This window comes from Lutra lutra, chromosome 6, assembly GCF_902655055.1.
Source record: "Lutra lutra chromosome 6, mLutLut1.2, whole genome shotgun sequence".
In the NCBI taxonomy this organism is placed as follows: Eukaryota; Metazoa; Chordata; class Mammalia; order Carnivora; family Mustelidae; genus Lutra; species Lutra lutra.
In genome coordinates, this window is record NC_062283.1 from 23,683,109 (window position 1) to 23,706,076 (window position 22,968).

General features: G+C 41.7%; 1 protein-coding gene across 1 annotated transcript; it reads right to left on the reverse strand.

Annotated features, from left to right (window-relative positions):
• Positions 1-4,630: 4,630 nt before the first annotated feature.
• FAM50B (family with sequence similarity 50 member B) lies at positions 4,631-22,649 on the reverse strand. The gene is made up of 3 exons (XM_047733967.1): positions 22,635-22,649; positions 15,177-15,234; positions 4,631-5,812 (listed from the first exon to the last, which is right to left on the reverse strand). Exon 3 carries the CDS (start codon positions 5,727-5,729, stop codon positions 4,722-4,724), a length of 1,008 nt encoding a protein of 335 aa, XP_047589923.1. The 5' UTR covers positions 5,730-5,812; positions 15,177-15,234; positions 22,635-22,649; the 3' UTR covers positions 4,631-4,721.
• Positions 22,650-22,968: the final 319 nt, after the last annotated feature.

The window sequence follows — 22,968 nt, forward strand, 5'->3', positions numbered from 1 at the left end:
AGCTAAATATATTAAATGGAATAATTATTTAAAGCAAGCTATGAGACTATGAACCAATTACTTTTGCCAGAAAGTGAGTTCCATCTGCCAAACTTTCAATCATGTAAAATGGGTAAAATGAAGAAAAATTTTAAATATTCAAGCTCTAAAAACAATACTTCTCAAATATTCTTCATCATCAAACAGTGGGAGAATGTACTTCATCAAAAAGAGGAAGTAAATCAAGAAAGAACACAAGAAGACCCAAGCTACAGGAAACATGGAATTTAACATAGAAGGCAGATGGAGGATATTTCCAGGATAATGGTAAAAGGAGGTTCCAAAATGTCAGCCACGGACTGCAGAGAGAAACCAACCCAGACTGGAACACATCAGGACTGCAGAGGAGGACTGCCTCTTTTTCAAAAGGCTAAAGTCGTTAGAATGCTCAATGCTTCCTAATATTGAAGGAGTAGGAGTTCTGGTTTAGGCATATAAAGAGCTCTGAAGTTGTCAAACAAAATTGAAAAATCAACAACTCTCATAGGAACCATCAGAGAAGTAAGGTCACAGAACAGACTTTTGCCCTGGAACTAGAGAAATGGACAGATAAAAAGAATTCAAACTTATGGGAGCAGTAACCCATGAGCAGAAACCTCTCCAGGAACCAGTGCCAGGATGAAGAAACCTTGCCGGTATACAGAAACCTGAACTGTAATTGACAATTACTTCAGGCTCAGTGTGGTTAACTCTTGAGAACTCCAGGAACCCATATTTTTGTTTTACCTTCAGGTGGTCAATCAGGTTCCCACAGTAAATATTAGAGAAAAATTCCTTCCTGTTTCCTGCAAAGGGAAGGGAAAGGAAACAATTTTAAATGCAATGGAGCACTCTATTCTTAACAAGGTCTGCCCTCAGAAGAATCTAGTTAACTACAGCCTAATCTGCTGGGGTATTACCAGAGCTCAATTGACTTGAGAAAAAGGAAATACCAAATTCCTGCCCACTTTTGACATCCCGGTTCACTTAAGGGGGGAGAGAAAAAAACTGGGAAATACTTCTGAAGTTCACAGTCTAGGGGCATGATCTCATTAAAAGATTTTACCTGGCATATCATGTCTACCTATCAAGAAAGAATTATAAGATATACCAAAAGGCCAAAACCACAATTTGAAGAGACAGAGAAATCCAGAACCAGATATGGCAGGATGGTAGAATTACCAGAACTGGGAATTTAAATAGATTAAGGGCTCTAATAGGTAAAGTATTTACCTATTTGCATTTCCAGAGTGTAGTGGTTATCATGCTTAACACACTATCATAGCTGGAGACTTCTATAACCCTCTATGAGAAATGGACAGATCAGAAGGCAGAAATTCAGTAACGATGTAGTTCAACTCAAGACTACATCTCCCATCCAACTCAACACCAAAAAACAAATGATCCAATTTAAAAATGGGCAGAAGACATGAACAGACATTTCTCCAAAGAAGATATGCAGATGGCCAAGAGACACATAAAAAGATATCAACATCAATCATCATCAGGGAAATATAAACCAAAACCACAATGAGATATGACCTCCCACCTGTGAGAATGGCTAAAATCAACAACACAGGAAACAATAGGTGTTGGTGAGGATGTGGAGAAAAAAGAACCCTTGTGCACTGTTGGTGGAAATGCAAACTGGTGCAGCCATTGTGGAAAACAATATGGAGGTTCCTCAAAAAATTAAAAATAGAATTACTATATGATCCAATAATTGCACTACTGGGAATTTATCTAAAGAATATGAAAACACTGGTTCAAAAAGATATATGCACCCCTATGTTTATTGTAGCATTATTTACGTTAGCCAAGTTATGGAAGCAACCCACGTCCAATAGATGGATGGATAAAGAGGATGTGGTATGTGTATATATACCACATACATATATACATACAGACATACATTACACACACACACACACACACACACACACACACACATAATGGAATATTACCCAGTTATGAAAAAAGAATGCAATTTTGCCATTTGCAACAACATAGGTGGATCTAGAGGATGAAATGCTAAGTGAGGTCAGTCGGAGAAAGAAAAATAATGTATGATTTCACTTGTATGTGGAATTTATTAAATAAACAAAAAAGACAGACTCTTAACTATGGAGAACAGCAGATGGTTATCAGAGGGCAGGTTGGTGGGGGGAATGGGTGAAATATGTGAAGGTGAGTGCACTTTACTATAATGAGTACTGAGTAATGTTAGAATTGTTGAATCACTATATTGCATACCTGAAACTAGTATAACACTGCATCTTAACTGTACTGACATTGAAAAGTTTTAAAAATGAAAAAAAATTGACCAAAAAAAAGACTACATTTCCTAGCTTTCCTTGTAGCAAGGTGTGGCCAAGTAGCCAAATTCTAACAAAAGGGATATAGCCAAATTATTATTTGTCAATTTACAGGTATCCTTAAGAGACAGACATTTTATGACTTTGGGATTTCCCTTTCTCCCTTTACCTTCTTTCTGTTTCCTGGGATGTGGATGTGGTGGCTGGAGTTGGAATTTCCATCTTGGCTTATGATATACCTGTGGGTATGGAGGCCACTTGGATAACAGAAGAGATGGAAGTAGCCCAGGTCCTTGACTGGTGCTATGCAAATTTATCCCCAGGCTTGCATAGGAAAAAAAAATAGGCTTGCTTAGGCCACTGTGACTTTGGGGTTTTGTCATGCATGGCAGAACAAAGTAAGGTAAATCTAAGTAACTCCAAACCAATTAAGAAATAGATGTAGGAGTTAGACTGTGATTAGCATATCAACATTATTAAAGCTGGATTAGAAAATGGGGCTTGGACCAAAAATACAGAGCTCTACTATTAATACTCCCTAAGTCTAAGTTTTGAATTAATATATTAGAACTGCAGACTATAGAGCAGACATCACAGGTCACTAAATCTTAGTGTGCATGTGAATCACCAGGTAATCTTGTTGGGTCACACATTCCAATTCAATAGGTGTGTGCTTTCTAACAAGACACCAGGTATGACACTGCTGCTCCAAGCAAGCATCACACTTTGGGTACCATTTCATATCCCACTGAAATAAACCAGAGTCCACTCCGGTGGTCCTCAACCCATCCTGGGCATGACCCAGTTGAGCTTATGGCCAAAATCTCAGCAGAGAAATTAGTAAGATGTAGAGAGAAGGCAACCCTAACACATTCATTCTCTAACCTGACTGCACATTGAACTCTGCAGAGCTTCAAAACATGTACTGTCTGCCTCCCACTGAGATCCTGACTCTGAGCGTCACTGAGAATTTGGCAGCTATAAAAGCTTCCCTGATGATCCTAATGGACAGCACAGGCTGGGACCCACTGCCTCAGAGGGCCAACATATTTTGGCAGAAGTTCTTGTTTATGAGTTGAAACAAGAACTCTGATAAAAGAAGCTGGGACTGGGGTAAGGTGAGTGAGGCATCTGCCTTGGGCATTAAGGTAAATGGGGGGTGGGAAGGGGGTGGAAACACCCCAGAATTCAGTAATTAATAAATATTTTAGGGGTGCCTGGGTGGCTCAGTCAATTGAGCTTCCAACTCTTGATTTTAGCTCAGGTTATGATCATGGGGTCATGGGATTGAGCCCCATGTTGGGCTCTGCTCTGAGAGTGGAGCCTGCTTGGGATTCTCTCTCCCTTTTCCTCTGGCCCTTCCCCAACCTCTCAAAAAAATTTAATTTTAAGATAAACATTTTAATGCAATATTAAAAAAAAATCAACATTAACACAAGGAAATCCACAATGAGTAAAATATCAAAATTTTAAAAAACGACAGAATCTTTAGCAGCACTGTGCAGAGCCATGTCGGAGCTGGAGGCACAAGGCATGGCCCAAATCATCATCTCTAGGCTATACTAACCAACTCCTAACCCCTGGGGCTAAACAACCCAGCTAAGGACTGCTCCAGAGGGGGCTGCTCCCCCAGTTTGTGAACCACCTGATCTTGGGAAAAGTTATGGGGAGGCCAATCTTTGCCCTCACATGGTTCTGAAATGGGTCACAGCAGTTCTTTAAATAAATTAACTAAGACCATAAGAAGAGTAACAGCAGACATTTATTGAGTTCTAAGTGCTTTACAAATATTAACTCATTTAACCTTCACATGGATCTTATGAGGTAAGTGCTATTCTTATCCCTACTTACAGGAGAGGAAACTGAGGCACAGAGGTTCAATTAGTCTGTCCCAAATCACACAGCAAGTAAAGAAGCTGACTTGGGAATCAAACTCAGGCAGTTTGGCTCCAAAGTCCATGCTCATGACTATTTGCTTTAACTCTTTTTGACTCAGGTACAAAATGCACCGCATACTCTCATTCTGTCCTGTGGAGCCCAGTGATGGTGTCCATATAGCTCAACAGAGCCATATAATGGGTCCACACAGTAACATTAATACCCACCCACTCCCTCAAACAACCAAGCACCCCGCAAAAACATCAGCAATAGAAGGACCACACTTGAATAACGTGAGAACCCTCGGTTCTTTATTCAATTTGGGGCAAGAAATTAAGGTCATCAAATTAAGTTGGGAGTGACAGGGTACAGAGATCTGTTTCCTATGCTGGGTGCTGCTGCCTGGGCGTGGGCAGGAGGCCATCAGAGGCTGCGAAGGCCACGTGTGCCAGGGCTCTGCAGGACCAGGGAGGGGTAGGACGGGGAGCCTAGGGGGGAACGGAAAGGGGGTCATCGGATCGTGTACTTGTCCCACTTCTTCTCGGGGTCGTAGGGCTCCCAGCGGCTGGCAGGGAAGATGTGCTTGTTCTTCTCGTACCAGCTGCGCAGCACCACCTTGCCCGCGTGCGACTCGTCCTTCTCCATGGTGGCGTCGCTCAGCAGCCGCACGTCGTCGTGCACGTCGAAGCTGAAGAGCGGCCCGCTCTTGCCCCGGGCCTTGGTGACAATGAAGTCGTAGAAGGTGTGGTAGTGGGGCAGGATCAGGTCCTCCTTGATGTACATGAGCTGCTCCACGCCGGCCGAGCGCAGCTCGCGGAAGTCCTTGCGCAGCCCCTGCAGCGCCTTCTTCAGGAACTGCTGCACCGTGCCGCCCTTGTGGATCCGCACCGTACGCCGGTGCCCCGAGCCGTCCCAGTAGCTGAACGTGACCTCCATCTCCTCGCGCTTCACCTTCTCGCGCCGCGCCTCCCACTCCTGCCGCAGCTGCTCGCGCAGCCGGTTCTCCTCCTCCTCGCGGTCGCGGTCCGGCAGGAAGCTCGTGTCCACGTCGGGATTCTTCCCCAGGTTCTTCCGCCGCTTGCTCCCCGCCGCAGACCGGGGCTGCTCCCCGGCCACCCGGTCCCCGTCGCCCTCGTCGCCCTCGTCCGGCGTGAAGGACAGGCTGCAGACCTTGCGCTTCTGCTCCTGCTTGCGCTCCTTCTCCCGCAGCGCCTCCAGCTGCAGCCGCCGCGCCTCCAGCTGCTCCCTCTTGGCCAGCTGCATCTCCCGCTCCTTCAGCAGGGCCTCCTGCTTGGCCTTCATGTCGTTCAGGGTCACCAGGCCCACCGTGCTCGACTTGAGCTCGGCCTCCACGGCGTCGTAATGAGCCGAGAATTTCTTGTCCACCTTCGACTTGATGATGGTCTCCTCGGCGATCCGCTGCTTCAGCACCTCCATCTGCTCCTTCTGCTTTTCCCGCTTCTTGATCAGGTGCATGGCCCGGCCGGCCTCGCGCATCGTGCCCTTGTACTGAGCCATGCTTGCGGCTTGACACGGGCGCAGACACGCCCGCTTCCTGGTCCTTCCCAACGTCCGCGGGGTTCGGGGCTAGCTCACAGATGCTGCACCAAGGAAAAACACCTGAGTTAAGAAAGGGACCAAAAGAACAGCTTAATGAATACTTCACGGGGGGCGCATTCTAATAGAACTTTCGGAGAGGGTGGAAATGTTATTGCAGCTGTGCTGACGGATGAGTGTATCCGTATGAAGCTATCAAGCCCTTGAAATGGGGCTGGTGCCATGGAGGCCCTGCCTTTTAATTTTATTTTAATTAGTTTAAATCCCAGTAGCCCTATCTGGACAGTGCAACGCTGGGTTTTGAGAGCTGCTCCCGGAGAAGGTGGGTTTACAGAGCAAACTCTTCCCAGTCTTCCAGTCTCTTCATTTGTCCAGATACCCCGTCAGACACAGGAATGCAAGAGTCTGGGCACCGAGAAAGCTGGCCTGCAGTGGCTTGGATTCTGGTGTGGCAACCAATGGAGAGCAGTGCTGGGAAGGAAAGTGTCTATTGTTAGGGCCTATTTAGCCAGAGCGATTCCATCTTGGTTAAAAAGCCACTTTGTTTGTGCAGAAAAACTTAAACTGACCCTGCCCTCGCCAGCCCCCCCCCCACCCCCCGCCCCGTGGGAACTTACTTAAGAAACAAGTCTAGAAAACCAGTAAAATATGGTCAGCCCGTTCCTAATAACAGAGCCCAGAATGCAAGGAGGAGTCAGGCCAGGTGGAGACATCCAATCAGTAAAAGGCACACATACTGTCTCCCTAACCACCAAAGAATGTAAACCCTGCCTTTTGGGCACCAAACTTGAGCTCCAATTCTGACCAGAGTAATAAGTTAGTTCAAACAGCTACTATCGGGTAAATTGTAATTCAATTGGACACCTGCATGTGGCCTATCATGACTATGCAATGTTACAATCTCATTGGCCACCTATGTGTGGCCAGGCTTTTGCTGTATAAAAGTTAGTCTGTGAGGCTGAGAGGGGTCGCTCTCTTTGGAGGCAGCCCTGGCCGGTCACTTTGACTTCTAATGCTTGGCATAGAATAAAGCTTAAATAACTTTCACTTTGTCTCAATCTCCTTCCTTTAATAACAGACCCTAACATCTATGCTGGCCCAGGGGGCATAGGCACCTTCCCCATCAGTCAGATATAGATCTCTTCTTGAGGATGCAAGGGAACAAATACTCTCCTAGTACTCTTCTAGAGGTTGGTAATGTTAACTAAGTTCTCATTAATATGTTAGGAGTAAGGCAGGACCATATTAGTTGCTTGCTGTCCCTTAAGAATAATTTTTGCAGTATTTGTTGAATCTGCCTTATGCCCCACGTGAAAGCATTCAGAAGCAGCGCAGGTACAACCCCATTTGCCATGGAAACAGGATGTCTAGGAAACCACAGCTCCATTATCTGCTGGACCCTCACCGCCATAAACTCCAGACAAGGTCTCATCCAACCATCCCCACCCTCTTAAACTCTTCCACCCTGTCCTCTAGAAGGCAGCACCTCATCAGAAAACTCTTCTAAATCCTCAGCCACCTCTGGGAACCTTCCCTTTTACCTCCTTGTCTCACACTAGAAGCCTGTTGTTCCCTGAGATGACCATTTCTCCCTGAAGCTCCCTAAAGTACAGGTTGTTTTCTTCTGGCATCCACATCATCTCAAAGTCTAAAAGTGCGACGAGTGTCTTTGCTCTTTTGAAAACATTTCTTCTTTTCTTTTTTCTTTTCTTTTCTTTCTCCCTCTCTTTCTTTCTCCCTCCCTCCCTCTCTTTCTTTCTTTCTTTCTTTCTTTCTTTCTTTCTTTCTTTCTTTCTTTCTTTCTTTCTTTCTTTCTTTCTTTCCTTCTTCCCTTGAAGCTCATGCAACCCAGTGATACTATCCCAGCTGCTGCTGTCATCTTTGGAATTCCCTGTCCTTCTGAACCCTTGAGGACTAGCACCTGGCCCAACTGCCTTCCCCGTCCATCCTCTGCCCATCTGAATCCTGGGTGTCATCCGCAGAACACACTTGACACCTAGACCTCCTCACTTCTGAAGACCTTTTCTTATCACTGCCAGCAAGTGCCCCATCTCCCAAATGGGAATTCTATCACCTCCTTTATTTTCAAATTATTTACTCCACTACCCCAACTCCATCTGTCCTCTAATGGCTTGAAACCTCCAATCCAAAGACCCAGCACCTCTCCGTTATTGTCACACACACACACACACACACACACACACACACGCTTACTCCCCTTCCTTACCCACCAGAGAGCCCCAGATTCCCAATCTCTCATGCTCCTTTCCTTCATGTTATTCTTGCCTGGAAAAGCTCTCATCCTGGTTAAACCTAGCCCCCATCTTCTCAACTCCTAAACCCTGGCAGCTGTAGAAAATAGCACTGCTTTTGCTGGCTAGTCTCACTTTAGGTTCATGACCTCAAACCTCCAAAGGGTACTCAAAACTGTCTGGTAATTCTATCATGCTGCTGCAGTGAGTCTGCTGTCTTGCTCCCCAAGATAACTATTTCGTGCTTCTTCCTGTATTTCTAACACCTCTAGTCTCTCGTACCTCCCCCATATCCCCCAGGCTGGTAGGTAGACGCATATAGCACACCAGTGGATACAGTTCTATCTTCTGATTCAAACACAGTGATTACTTGGATAATCGTATCCCCCCCCAAATTTCATAGCATAAAAACTGCAGTCTAGTTAGATCCCACCAAATGTGTTCCTTGAAAAAAAAAAAGCTCTCTAAACCCAAGTAACTATGGAAATTCTGAGTTAAAGAAAGTTGAAGAGACTTTTTACTGTGAGTGTCTGATATGTTTCCACTGACACTCTCCAAGAGGGGTATAGCATTTCATGTTTCCCAAAAGTTTTGGATTATTCAACATTTCTTTCCCTACAAACTATCTGTTGACACTTCTCAAAATCAGTGCTTCATGGGACCACATTTAGAAAAATGGGCTGTGAACTATATGCCAGTTTTCAGCTAGCCCCTCCTAAAAGCAAGGATGCTTGTGGGCACAACCTCAAGAAGAAAGCTTTTATGTTCTGATAATCAAATATGGCACCTACATGCCAGGAAGAAAATATTGTGGTGTTGCCACTCACCAAACTGGCCAAAAAAGAAATCTAGGTGTTTTCCTTGACTACTGTGCTTCACACATAAAATTAAAAAAAAAAAAATCTTCCATGTATTTTCCTTTTCTCTCCTTTCCTACATCTGGTCGTAATGCAGGAATTGTGCTTACCCCCACCCCCCACCTAAAACTTCCTCATTGGTATAAGTATAAAGTCAGTATAAAGCCCCATCATCAGTATATTCTCATTCTTGTCTATCTTTTATACACTATCCAGTGATCCTGATAAGAAATAAAAATAAACCTGATATTGTCACTCCCTTTCTTCAAAATCTCTTCTAACTCTTTTAAGATAAAACTGGAATGTTAAATTTTTCCTACTAGGTCCTAATCACCAGACCCATCCATCCACCCATTTCCCAATACTCCACACCGTGCAGTAGCCACCCAGAATATTTCAGTGCTCCTGACTACATGATGCCTTTTCATAAACTGTTTCTTTTGGACATACCCTTCTTAGAACCCTGCTCTCCTGGTGCCAGGCTTCAAAATGAGCTTCAAGTTCATCTCCTACAGAAAACCTCCAGCAGCCTCCAATGCCACTACCATCCACAGATACACAAAGTTACCAATACCCTCTTCTCTCCAGGCTCCCTGTATGATGACCTTTATTAGATATAACAGAAATCAGATTGCTTGGCCACCTCCTTTTTTTTTTTTTTTTCAATTAGATAATCCAACCAGCACACTTTAATCCAATCAAATAGAATATGGCCACATCAACTGTAATTGCCCTTTTCCCAATCTAATCAGAAGCCAAATGTCAATATAGTCCCCAAACTTCATCATTCCTATTCCTATTATCTACCATCCCTCCTCTTAACTCAATCACAGGCTTCAAATACCATAGCCAGCCAGCCTCCAGAATTAAAAAGGTTAATCTGAAATTCTTCCAAAAGCTTTGACAAGAAACACAAATAACAGAAGGAAGCAGATTTATCCTTAGAGTCTAAAATCCTGGTTTTAAGAATTCCCCCCACAGGCTCCAAGATGATAGCTGCTTGTGGCCTCAATTCTCAATGAAAAGGACTGCACCAAGCTACAGGTTACTTTTCCAACTCTTTTAAACTGTATCAACAATAACAGTAGCAGCAGTAGATGGAAGGGAGCAACAGCCTGCTCCAAGGAATCTGAAGTGCTGATTAAATATGCAAATTTAATTTCACGAAAATGTTACCTCCTTCCAACTTAGCCACAAGGTAAAACAATACGCAAGCAAACAGTAACATTTTTTAAAAATTCCACAAAACTCAAAAGCTACTGCCTTAACTATTTTAACAGGAAAAAAAAAAAGACTCTCGTTTCCATTGCAAATAAGAAACAAATCAAAAAAGAATACTTTGTGTCACGGCTGGTTTGCAGTCTGCCTCCTGATTTAAACTGGTAATCTTACAAGGGGCAAGCATACCCCTTCTCTGGAGTCAGCTTTGCCCTGAACTGATGATGGTGGAACCTGTGTCTATAAAGGGCAACCCTTCCTAATCAGCCCACACTGGGTCTAGGATATGCCTCCTGACATCACCACCCACAGATCCATCCAGCCACCATCATGTATCCTGAATTAGTTGTCCAAGCAAAGCACAGCCCCTCTCACTCAACCAGATGCCAAAAAACAAACAACAACAAAAAAAAAACAAAAACAAACAAACAAACAAAAAAACCCAACGAACCAGTGCATGACCTCTGCAGAATTCTGTCCCCCGACCAGAAGTCTTTCATGGATGTTTTAAAATGATTATAAAGATTATTCTATTGGATGCTTTATAATGGGGGGGATGCAGTGTGTAGTTAAAAATGTCTTCCAAGGGACGCCTGGGTGGCTCAGTTGGTTAAGCGGCTGCCTTCGGCTCAGGACATGATCCCAGCGTCCTGGGATCGAGTCCCACATCGGGCTCCTTGCTCGGCAGGGAACCTGCTTCTCCCTCTGCCTCTGCCTGCCTCTCGGCCTACTTGTGATCTTTCTCTCTCTTTCTCTCTCTCTCTGACAAATAAATAAAATCTTTTAAAAAAAATGTCTTCCAACATTTGCTTGGGAGAAGTCCAGTTTGGGGATGTTAAAAGGTGGAAGGAAGAAGCTTCACATGTTCAGAGACAGAGAAGAGCAAAATGTATGGGATGGAAAAAGCTTAGATAAACAAGCCATGACAGCAATATATGTTCACTAGAGAAAAGAAAGAAGATGTCACAGATTTCAAAATAGATTCTGCGCCAGAAATGTCTCTGAGTTTTGGGAGACCTAAATGTGTTCCTTCGCTTTTATCAAAGTAATGCATATTCATGGTTTAAAAAGAAAAGTAATACTGAAAGGGTTATTTTAACAAACAAAACAAAATAAAATGGCAGCAGACCAAGCAGCTCCCAGTTTTGTCACTCTTTTCTCTAGAGGCAACTCTTTTCAACCCTGCCGGAAGTTCCTTCTCATATTTACTTTCTTTTTCTTTCGTAACTCTTAAATTGATATTTTGTGGCTAACCAATTTTACTTTATCTATTATTGATTTCTTCTTATGGTGGATGAAGATTTAATTTTTCCCTGGACTAAATCAAAATATCTGGCCCAGTCACGTGAGGAAGAAAGCATTACAGAACTTCTTAGTATTTAAACCAGATTTTTTTTAAACTGGATTTTTTACAATGTGAGGAATTATAAAGGTAGTGGCAAAAATCTCAAACAAAATATTAACAAACTGAATCCAGCAGTTTATGAACATATACATTAGAAAGTAGGATTGGGGCACCTGGGTGGCTCAGTTGGTTAGGGCCTCTGCCTTCGGCTCGGGTCGTGACCCCAGGGTTCTGGGATCGAGCCCCGAATCGGGCTCTCTGCTCAGCAGGGAGCCTGCTTCCTCCTCTCTCTCTGCCTGCCTCTCCCTACTTGTGATCTCTGTCTGTCAAATAAATGAATAAAATATTTAAAAAAAAAAAGAAAGTAGGATTTATTCACATAGTTCAACACTAAAATATCTACCTGTGTAATTCACCACACCAGTAATATCTCAGATACCTGCAAATAACACTAAAAAAAAAAAAAAAATTGGTGAACTAGACTTAGAAAGTAATTTCTTTAACTTGATAAAAACTGTTTTTGAGAAACCTATGGCAAATGTCACATGTAATAATATACTTTTATGTTCTTTGCAGTTTAATCAGAAATAGAATCAAGGTGAGTTTTGGCCTGTACCTACATGACTGTGTACTGGGTGGGAGCAAACAGGGTTATATGGGCACTTGGGAGGTGAAGGCAAAGAGGAGAGGAAGCTCTGATTACCTTTTATCTTTCAAAAGGTGCATATCATGGGGATGCCTGGATGGCTCAGTCGGTTGAACATCTGGCTTTGGGCTCAGATCATGATCTCATGGTCGTGGGATCAAGCCCCACGTTCGACTCTGCACTCAGCATGGAGCCTGCTTGAGATTCTCTCCCTCTCCCTCCACCCCCATCTCTGCTCGCTCCCTCTCTCCCTCAAAGAAATAGATCTTTTTAAGAACAAAAAGGTAGGGCGCCTGGGTGGCTCAGTGGGTTGAGTCTCTGCCTTCAGCTCAGGTCATGATCTCAGGGTCCTGGGATGGGGCCCCACATCAGGCTCTTTGTTCAGTGGGGAGCCTGCTTCCCTTTCTCTCTCTGCCTGCCTCTCTGCCCAATTGTGATCTCTCTCTCTCAAATAAATAAATAAAATATTTTAAAAAAAGAACGAAAAGGTACACATTGTTTGTTTTAGATCGCGGTGTCTCTTGAAACACAACATTTATAAGTGAGTATTGTCAGGGAAGTGAAGGGGCCTGATGGAAAGCAGGGTTGAGGGAGAGGCAGTAAGGGGCTCACACCTATACAGAAAAGTCAGTGAGAAATAAAAAAATCAGATGTCTGCCCAGAAGGGAACATATTCTAAACAAATCAAGATTGTCTCTCCTCCCACGGAACATGAAAAGTAGTAAAGAGAAGTGTTATTTTATGCAGAAACGTATGGAAAGCATTATAATACCACACTGTCATTGGTTTTCTGAAGACGCTTTTTTTTTTTTTTTTTTCTTTTTGGAAAGTGCAGTGAATGTGGCATTTTACATTGATCTCAGAAGATAACTCCAAGTCAGAGGGAGGCCTAGTTCAGTCACCAGCCTGGTAGTTGCCAAAGCCAACTCTGGCCCTTGGTCGGTGTCTCCTCTTGTTTTTGATCCTGCTGTTAATGAAGATTATTGTATCTAAACACCACCCCGTTCTTCTTGCTTTTTTGGAAGTGGTTGGTTCGGGGGCAATCCTCTCTGGTCCCCTCCCTCTTTGGGAGCTTTGTACTCTCACTTTGCTCTCACTCAATAAACCTTGCTTTGCTACCTGCACACACACACACCAAAAAAAAGAAAACAAAAACAAAAAGTGGATTGTTCAAATCATAGCAAAGAGACGGTTAGTGGAATTGATTGATTACCTCAAAACCTTTATTTTCTGCCAACAAGGAGTGATTGTGGATTGAAGAATTCATCAATCTGAGCAGCACCTGCCACTTGGCAGAACCTTTGGCAGGAGCCCAGGGACAGCCATAATGGACACAGGTCACAGCCAACACAGACCTGGTCATGCTGTAGGGTCCAGCATGCTGGGAGACACTAAGTTTATGGCAGGAAAACCTGTCTTTGGGGTGGCTTCTAAGACGGTCCCTAGATTCATGGATAATGAGGTCAGTTGAGAAGAAATTGCCCTAAGATACCAACTTCTTGGCACTAGAGGCTGGTAGGGAATGATTGCCCAATAAATTCAGAAATTAAATTCTGAGATAAGAAGTTATCTGAACCTAGCATTGACTTTGGGTGAACAGGGAAGGACCATGCTCTCTTGAGGAACCCTGAAGGAAAAGCAAACCAGAAACTAAGAAATCTCTTTTATGGTGTTCATACACTCATCAGATCATTTACAGTGTCCCTGACAACATCATCACAACCAACGGACAGAATGTACTATTTAACTCCTTGTGAACTTGTTTTCTTCATTAGCCACTTTCTAGAGAACCCGTTCACACCAGCCAGAGCTCCTGGGTGTCCTCTCTGCTTGCCCAGGGAACCGCTGCCCTGGAGCATCCTGGAGCTTTCTGCAAAATGCACTCACACTCCAAGCCTGCGGACCACTCGGCGGGCTCATATCTCATGGGAAGCCAAGCTGGTTAATAATTTTCCCAAAGCGGGGGGGACAAGATGGTGGGGAAGTAGGAGGAGGCGCCTTTTCAATAATTTTCCCAAAGCCATTCTGATCCCCCAGGGTTCCGGCAGCTGCAGAGGAGTTCTGGTACTACCTGTGGTCACCATTACGTATTTTACTTGGTACATCACTATTAGGATTTAGTCCTTAAACAGCTCGTTAATGTGGAGGATCCTATGCAGACAATGGGGTGGCTGTGAAATATATGAACAGAGTGTTTCCTGCTCAGGCTCCTAACAGATCAGACTCTCCCTGTCCTCTATTTCTGATCCCTCTGCTACCGTGTATATTTTGTTTTGGTAATAAACTAAAGCACAAAAGTAGAAATAACCTAATGGTACACATTCTTGCCATCCATTGCTTTAAATTGAGCCCCAATAATAAAAAGATATGAGCTAGTTGCTTAAAATTTGTCTTTAGTTACAGTTTGAGGATAATTTGAAGACCGACTTTCCCCAAAGTTTATTTATTTATTTATTTTGCTTACTCAAAATACAGTTTATTCTTTTTGGTGTGCAGTTATGTGAGTTTTGACAAATAGCTAATGGCTACAAATTTTGACAAATTCTAAATAACATTCTTTTCTTCCAAAGACACTGGTCCAGGCATATGTGGTAAGAAAAAATCTGTTACTTGGGCGCCTTGGTGGCTCAGTCGGTTACATGTTTGACCTTTGATTTTGGCTCTGGTTATGATCTTGGGGTCCTGAGATCGAGCCCCATATCACGCTTTGTGCTTAGCAGGAAGTCTGCTTGAGAGTCTCTCTCTTCCTCTCCCTCTGCCCTGTCTCCACAGCTCCCACCCCTGCACACTATCTCTCTCTCAAATAAATAAATAAATCTTAAAAAAAAAGAAAAGAAAATCTCTGGTTTTAATTCCAGTGGACACCAACTTCAGAAGCTGGGGGCTTCTGATGATGAAACGGGAGACACACAGCCTGCTAAGGTCCACAGAACAGGGTTCAGCTTTTTGGTGGTTCTTGACTCTGTCCCTTGGGACTGGGGAGCAGGCGCCCTCGGGAGCTGGTTAGTTCCTGGACTCTTTTGGCCTTTATGTGCTGACCCCCATAGCCGTGGCCATAATGCTACATTTTGTTACTGAGTTAGCACTTACTTAGAAGAAACTCTTGGCCCAAACACTGTCACAGTGTCTTGGTTGATTGCTTAAGCTTCTGGAGGAAAGGAGAGAAGAAGGAGACTTTATTAATGACCATTGCGCTCACATGGGAAAACACGTGAGACACTGAAACCCTGCTATAAAATACTCTTTGCAAAGTCTTTTTACAATTTTTTAAAATTTAAAAACTGTAAACTTGATTCCTTTGTTTTGCTTATACAGTTCTCTGAGTTGTTTTATCTATTTTTAAATTTTTCATTGAAGTTGTTGACATATAATAGTTGACATATAACATTATATGAGTTTCAGGTGTACAACATACTGTTTCAACAATTATACACATTACAAAATGCTTTCCCTAGTGGCTGTACCAGCTTCCATTCCCACCAACAGTGTAAGAGGGTTCCCCTTTCTCTGCATCCTCGCCAACATCTCTTGTTGCCTGAGTTGTTAATTTTAGCCATTCTGAACAGAGTGAGGTGAGGTGGTATCTCATTGTGGTTTTGATCTGTACTGGTGCTGAGTGATGTTGAGCATTTCTTATGTGTTTGTTGGCCATTTGTATGCTCTGAGCTTTTTTTTTTAATTAATTAATTATTTATTTATTTGAGAGGAGAGAGAGAGAGAGATAGAGCATGAGAGGGGGTAGGGGCAGAGGGAGAAGGAGAAGCAGGTTCCCCACTGAGCAGGGAGCCCCATGCAGGGCTCGATCCCAGGGACTGAGATCATGACCTGAGCCGAAGGCAGACGCTCAACCGACTGAGCCACCCAGGTGCCCTTGCTCTCAGCATTTTTTAATTCAGTTGTTTTCTTACTATTGAGTTTGAGAGGTACTTTGGAGGTTCTGAATACAAGTCTTTTATTACATATGTGATTTGCAATAATTTCAAGGAGTATAGATTTTTTTTTTCATTTCTTTAAGGGGCTTTCACCCAGCAAATTTTTTAGTTTTGATGAAGTCCAATTTGTCGATTGTTCACTTATGAATCATGCTTTTGATGTCTTTTTTTTTGTAAGGTTTTATTTATTTAACAGACAGAGATCACAAGTAGGCAGAGAGGCAGGCAGAGAGAAAGGGAGAAGCAGGCTCCCTGCTGAGCAGAGAGCCTGATGTGGGGCTCGATCCCCGGACCCTGAGATCATGACCTGAGCCGAAGGCAGAGGCTTAACCCACTGAGCCACCCAGACACCTCATGCTTTTGATGTCTTATTTGGAATTTTTTGCCTAATGTAAAGTCACAAAGATTTTCTCCTAAGCTGCCTTCTCCAAATTTCATAGTTTTACATTTTCCATTTAGATTTATAGTCTATTTCAAATTTATTATTATTATTTCTATTTTTATTTTATTTTTTACAGGAAACCCACTTTATTTCTTTACCCACTTGTGAAAGCCACTTTATATTTTTTTCTTCCAAATTTTTATTTAAATTCCATTTAGTTAACATACAGTATAATACCAGTTTCAGGTATGGAATTTAGTGATTCAGCACTTCCATACAACACCTGGTGCTCATCGCAGCAAGTGTGCTCCTTAATCCCCATCACCTGTTTCACCCATCACCCACCCGCCTCACTTCTGGTGACCATCAGTTTGTTCTCTTTAGTTAAGAGTCTGTTTCTTGGTTTCATAGCAGCATTATCAACAATAGCCAAATTATGGAAAGAGCCCATATGGTCTATTTTTTAGTTAATTTTTTTGTTCGAGATATGAGTTAGGTCAAAGTTAATTTGTATGCATATTGGTATCTAATTGTTCCAACACTATTTGTTAAGTCTAGTCTTATTCCACTGAATATTTTTTGTAGCTTTGTCAAAAATCAATTGACTATATTTTATGAGTCTATTTCACGACTCTGTTTTGTTCTGTTGAACTATGTGTCTATTCCTTTGCTAATATTACACTACAGTATTAAAATTGGTTAATATGTATCCTCCAATTTTATTTGTTTTTCAGTAACCTCCTGGTAGGGTCATGAGCTCAAGCCTTGTATTGGGCTACATGCTCAGCACAGAGTCTGCTTGAGATTCTCTCTCCCTCTCCCTCCTCCCACCCCCTGCTCATGCCTGTACACTTGCTCTCTCTCTCTCCGAAATAAATAAATAAGAATTTTTATTTAAAAAAAAAAAAAGAACTAGTCCTTTGCTTTCCTGGTATTCTAGTCCTTTTGCTTTCCCATATAAATTGTAAAATCACCTACTCTATATAAACAATGTTTGGATTTTGATTAGAATTGCATTAACTTTATAGGTCAATTTAGGGAGATTTGCCAGCTTAACTTTGTTGAGACTTCCAATCTATGATCATTGTATGGCTTTCCATTTACTTAGGTCTCCTTTGATTTTTCTCATTGGCACTTTGTAATTTTTAGCATACAGATTCCACATATTAGCTTTATACCCAACTACTTATCTTTTTTTAGAGCTACTTTAAGTTTAATTTTAATTTATTTATTCATTGCCAATATATAAAAATAAAATTTTTTCTGTTGACCTTGCATTTTTCCATCTTGCTAAATTCATCAGTATTAATTCTATAAATTTTTGATAGATTCCTTGGGATTTCTATACAGACATCATGTTTCCTGAGACAACAGCTATTATCTGAGAACAGGGACAATTTAATTTATTCCTTTTCAATATATATGTCACTTATTTCTTTTTCTTGCCTTGTTGCATTGACTAGAACCTCCTGTATGATGTTGATTGTGTAGAATTGGGTGTTTTTCGTTAAACATTGGGGGAATTTTTCAGTACAACCATCTGGGCCTAGAGTTTTCTTTTTTGCCAGGTTCTAAACTACAATCTATTTAACAGATATAGACAGAACTATTCAGGTGTGCTTATTTCTTCTTGGGTGAGTCTTGCTAGTATGTGGTTTTTGAGGCCTTGGTTCATTTCATCTAAGCAGTCAAACTTATGTATATAGCTTTCGTTTTATTCATTATCCTTTTACTGTCTGTAGTGATTTTCTCTTCTTTATTCTTTATATTGTGTCCTCTCTGTTTTTTCTTTATGTCTGTCTAGAAGATTATTGAATTTTATTGATATATTCAAGGAAATAAATTTTTATTTCATGCATTGAAAATCCCATTAGATAATGTTACAGTTTCTGCTTTCAACTATCACCTACAGTTTAAAGAATTCAAGAAAATCAGTCAGTTGATTATATTTACCCAAATATTTACAAACTCCTGAAACTCAGAAACCCTGCCACTGGAAGTGTGGCAGCCAAAGATGTGGCCTGGCAGAAGGGAAATTATGCTACTTAAGGAGGACTGGATTCTCATGTCAGCTCTAAAATTGGTCATGGCCTCAGGGAAATTCAGATAACTTCTCTGAGCTTTAGTTTTCTCATCTGAAAAATTACAATTTGAAACTGTTGGATCCTTTTGAGTTGTATGGCCTAGGATTCAACCAAAGAACTTTCTCATAACTCATCAAAGTTGATGCTAAGGCTTACATTAAGGGAGCCTGAAGTTTATTTGTTTGTGTAATGCCTCCTTGTTCTTTTTATCTAGAACTACAAACTCCAGCTTCTGGGGGTGGAAGCAGGGAGAAGTCAACTCCGCCAAGGGCCTTAGCTCATAGGATCATATCAGGCTTTGGCTGTTCATAGCAGTGCTGACCTGTTATCAGATTAGTCCAAAGGCAACCCCAAAGGACCAGGAAGGGATGAGGTCAGGTACAAGAAATTCCTGGTTTGGTGGCCGAGGAGCTGGGGCAGCCCCTGGCCTTCATAGCCAGAACCTGGCAAATGACTACTTCTCACACTTTTCAAGGAGTTAATTCTAAACACCATAGGTAGGAGTTTAGGTGAGTGAACATGAGAAACAAAATCTCTTACTTTACCTGGAGCTGGCTGTGAAATTTTTCCAATCCTGGGTTCCTGGTTGGGGAAGTTCTGTTTACTTCTCTCCCCTTTCCCTGGGAAACCCTTACCTATGCTCTTTCTAATCCTCCAACCCCACTGTGTGCAATACTTTGGGACAGTGGAGTGTATATCTCCCAATGTCGCCTCTCCTCTTGCCTTCCCTTCTTCTTACACATGACAGTTACTATCATCTGCCAGCTGCTACATCACATTTGGAGCTAAGGACAAGAGGAATGCATTCAACCATCAAGGAGGCCACATATTACCCAACCCTGATTTCTTTCTGATTGGTGTTCATTGAATTATTTGTTTTATAAACAAATATTTTTATATTATATGCACTTTGTAAAACTTTACATAAAATGACCTCAATGTAACCCTACACTTGAGAGCTAACTAGTATTAATAGTTGGCATTTATTTTTAGACTGTAAATATATACCTAAATATATATTTTAATATAATGGGATCATTCTACACCTCGTTTGATAAACTCAAACTATATATCATACTTCTTTCCATGTTAACATTTAAGGGCTTATTGGTTCCTTTTTTTTTTTTTTAAAGATTTTATTTATTTATTTGACAGAGAGAGATCACAAGTAGATGGAGAGGCAGGCAGAGAGAGAGAGAGAGGGAAGCAGGCTCCCTGCTGAGCAGAGAGCCCGATGCAGGACTCGATCCCAGGACCCTGAGATCATGACCTGAGCCAAAGGCAGCGGCTTAACCCACTGAGCCACCCAGGCGCCCTTACTGGTTCCTTTAAAAAAAAAACAACATACAATCTTAACCATCTTTTTTGAAGACTTATTCATTTATTTAGAGAGTGGGAAAGGGCAGAGGGAGAGAAATCCTCCAGCAGACTCCCCACTGAATGCAGAACCCAACACAGGGTTCCGTCCCAGGATCCTGAGGTCCTGACCTGAGCCAAAACCAAGAGTCAGATGCTTAACTGACTGAGCCACTCAGGCACCCCCTTATTGGATCCTTTTTAATGGCACCAATGTATTTCAGTGTAGGAATATATAACTTATTTTACCAGTTTTCTATTACTTGACATTTAAGTTGTTTTCATTTATTCGAATGCTGTAATGATCATTCTTATACCTATATCTCTGTGAGAGAATTCTTATAGTGTCTGGTGATAGTTATTACATGTTAGTGTATGTGTTAGTTATTACAAATATTAGTTATCTCTTTTAATGATAGCCCTTGATGTTCTTTGATCTTAAGTTCAGCATTTTTTCTTATAGTTCTCAGATTTCATCATGAAATCTTCTACCTATTTTTTTATTGAGGAGGTTTCCTATTATTGATTTATAAGAACTTTTTATAAGCTTATCTACCATATAAGCTTCAAACATTATCCCCAGTTTGTCTTTGCGTTTTAACTTTATTTACGGTAATTTTCCCGAATTACAGCAGTTTTGTATTATTTTTATGTAGCCATATCTGAACAGTCATTTCTTTTATGACTTATAAGTTTAGTTATATTTTAAAGTTCAGTCAGTTTTATAGGTTTTATTTATAGTTTCTTTCTACATATACAAATAATATAGCTAATAATCTGTCTAATACAGGTAATCTACATGCCATAAGGCAGAGACTTAAATTTTTTTCCAAAAGTTGGTACCAAATTGAAATGAAAACTTAGGAATTTTTCCCAACCTATGCAATGGACTATGGGTATTCTTGTTAACTAGTAGGAATAAAAATGGTAAAAACTAATGTTTTTATGTGATCTCAAGTTACAAGGCTTACTTACATATTCTATCAGTTGGAAATTCTTCTATTCCAAGTAAGAGAAAGTCTGACTAAAACTGGCTTAAATGTCATATTTACTGACTCACTTATCTGAAATGACCAGAGGTCATGTGGGCTATAGATGTGGCTTGGTTCAGAAGTTCACTAATCTCACCATGGTTCCTTTCTGCTTTATCTGTAGGCTGACCGTGGTTAGGGCCAGGAGATCATGTCTAGTGATTTCTAGGCGTTACGTGCTGTCTCATTCATATTCAGGATAAAGAGAGATTGTTTCTTTGATAATCCTCTCAGAGGGGTGAGGGAGTTTCTTTCCCAAATCTCAAAACAAATTTCTTATTGCGTTTTTCCAATCAACATGTCCAGGAGAAGACAAATGGTCTCTCTGGATTTAGTCAATCAGAACCTACTCTAGTACAAGACAAAGTGGGGACAGTGTGAAACATGGGATGTGTTGCGGAAGGGTAAATATCTACCTGAATACAAATTGGGGTTTCATAACTAAGAAGAAGGGAGAATGTAAACTGAACACTCAAATTACCAAATGTGTACCACACATACATTGTTCCCGTTTGAAATTTGTAGTAACCCTATGAAGGTAGGTAGTTACTAACTTCCTCATTTTATAGATGGAGATATGGAAGACTAGAAGAGTTCTATAATTTGTCCTCTCACTTACTTTGTAGGTAGCAAAGCTCAAATCCAGATCTCATGACTTGAAATTCTCTGCTCTTACCAGGATTCTAAATTACCTCCCTATGTGCCTAAAACACACTGCTACAATACAGGACTGCCTCAGCTCTACAACCTCATCTTTTTAAATTAAAAGGTCAAAAGGAGATATCAACTCTTGGCTATATTGATGTTCCTAATGGGAGCAGAACATTATGTGAGGTTCCATCATGGGGGCTTCAAAGGACTGGACATGAAGATCCTGTTCTAGTTCAGCCTAGGTTTCCCCAAAGATGAGCATGATACAAAAGTTTATGCATGGGTTGTTTATCTGGGGATGTGGTCACAGGAAGCAGGGGGACTGTCAGGATGAGGTGGGAGGGTGAAGAGGAAAGCCAGTACAATCCAGGTAGCCATCTCTATAGCAATGATTTGAGCCCACAGGGACTTTGGGAAGCTCCATTAAAATGTGTCACTGTGGGATGGGGAGAAAAGAGAAAGCATCTACCCTATAGCACACATCGCCAGTGGCCAATGGTTGCTGCACAGGATGTTAATAACCCTGCATTTCTTAGTTGTACATAAGTGAGTGCCCAGTGGGTTGGACAGCCCAGCTAGCCTCTGCATCAGACAAGCCAGGGAAAGGAAAGGAGAAGAGGCCGTCCATGGGTTCTCCCCCATAAAGCTGGTTGGATAGAACTACCCACTGCTGCAGGGGCTGGACGGAGATGGGACCAGAGAATTTAAGTAGGATATTTTAAGTAGAGGTCTTCAATCCATTATAAGCTACTAAGAAACTTGAGTTAAAGTTGTGTTAAAGAACTTGAGTTTTAAAAGTGAAATACAAATTAGCTGAAATTACTAGTTAACATCTGCTAAGTTCATGTCTGGATTATTACACCTACCTCCTGAAAAGATTTCTCTAGGTTTCCCCTCATTCGACTACTGCTGTAATCTTCCTAAAATACAATAAACACCTCCATTTTGTCATTACTTCACAGAATGATTCATTACCCCCCACTGGTTGCAGGATTATGTACAAATTCCTTTGCTTAACATTCAATATTCTTCACAATTTGTTTTACCATAATTAAACAGCTGTCCTCCCCATAACGGTCCCAGCTGGACTCAAGCCAGTCTAATTTCCTTACCGTTTGATAAACAGGCCAAGATTATTCCTTCTCTGTGTCTTTGTTAATATTGCCCCGTCTAACTGACAGGGGTGGTGTGCAAAACCTTTACCAACTGCTATGGAAGGCACCGACCAATCAGAATGGAGACTGAGACAATCAGAAGTGATGTCACATATAACTGACACTATGGGTTGACCAGTTACTCAGCTCTGCCCTCAACTTCCATTCTTCTTCTCTCTGTTGAAATCCCATCTTTCCTTCATCCTCCATGAAGTGTTTCTATACTACACTTGCTCGTGCTGGTCTTTACTTCTTTGGGATTTAATTACCACTTTTCATTCTGAATATTCTT

Coding starts and splice junctions, on each gene's coding strand:
- FAM50B (XM_047733967.1), bottom strand. CDS start 5,729: ATGGCTCAGTACAAGGGCACGATGCGCGAGGCCGGCCGGGCCATGCAC.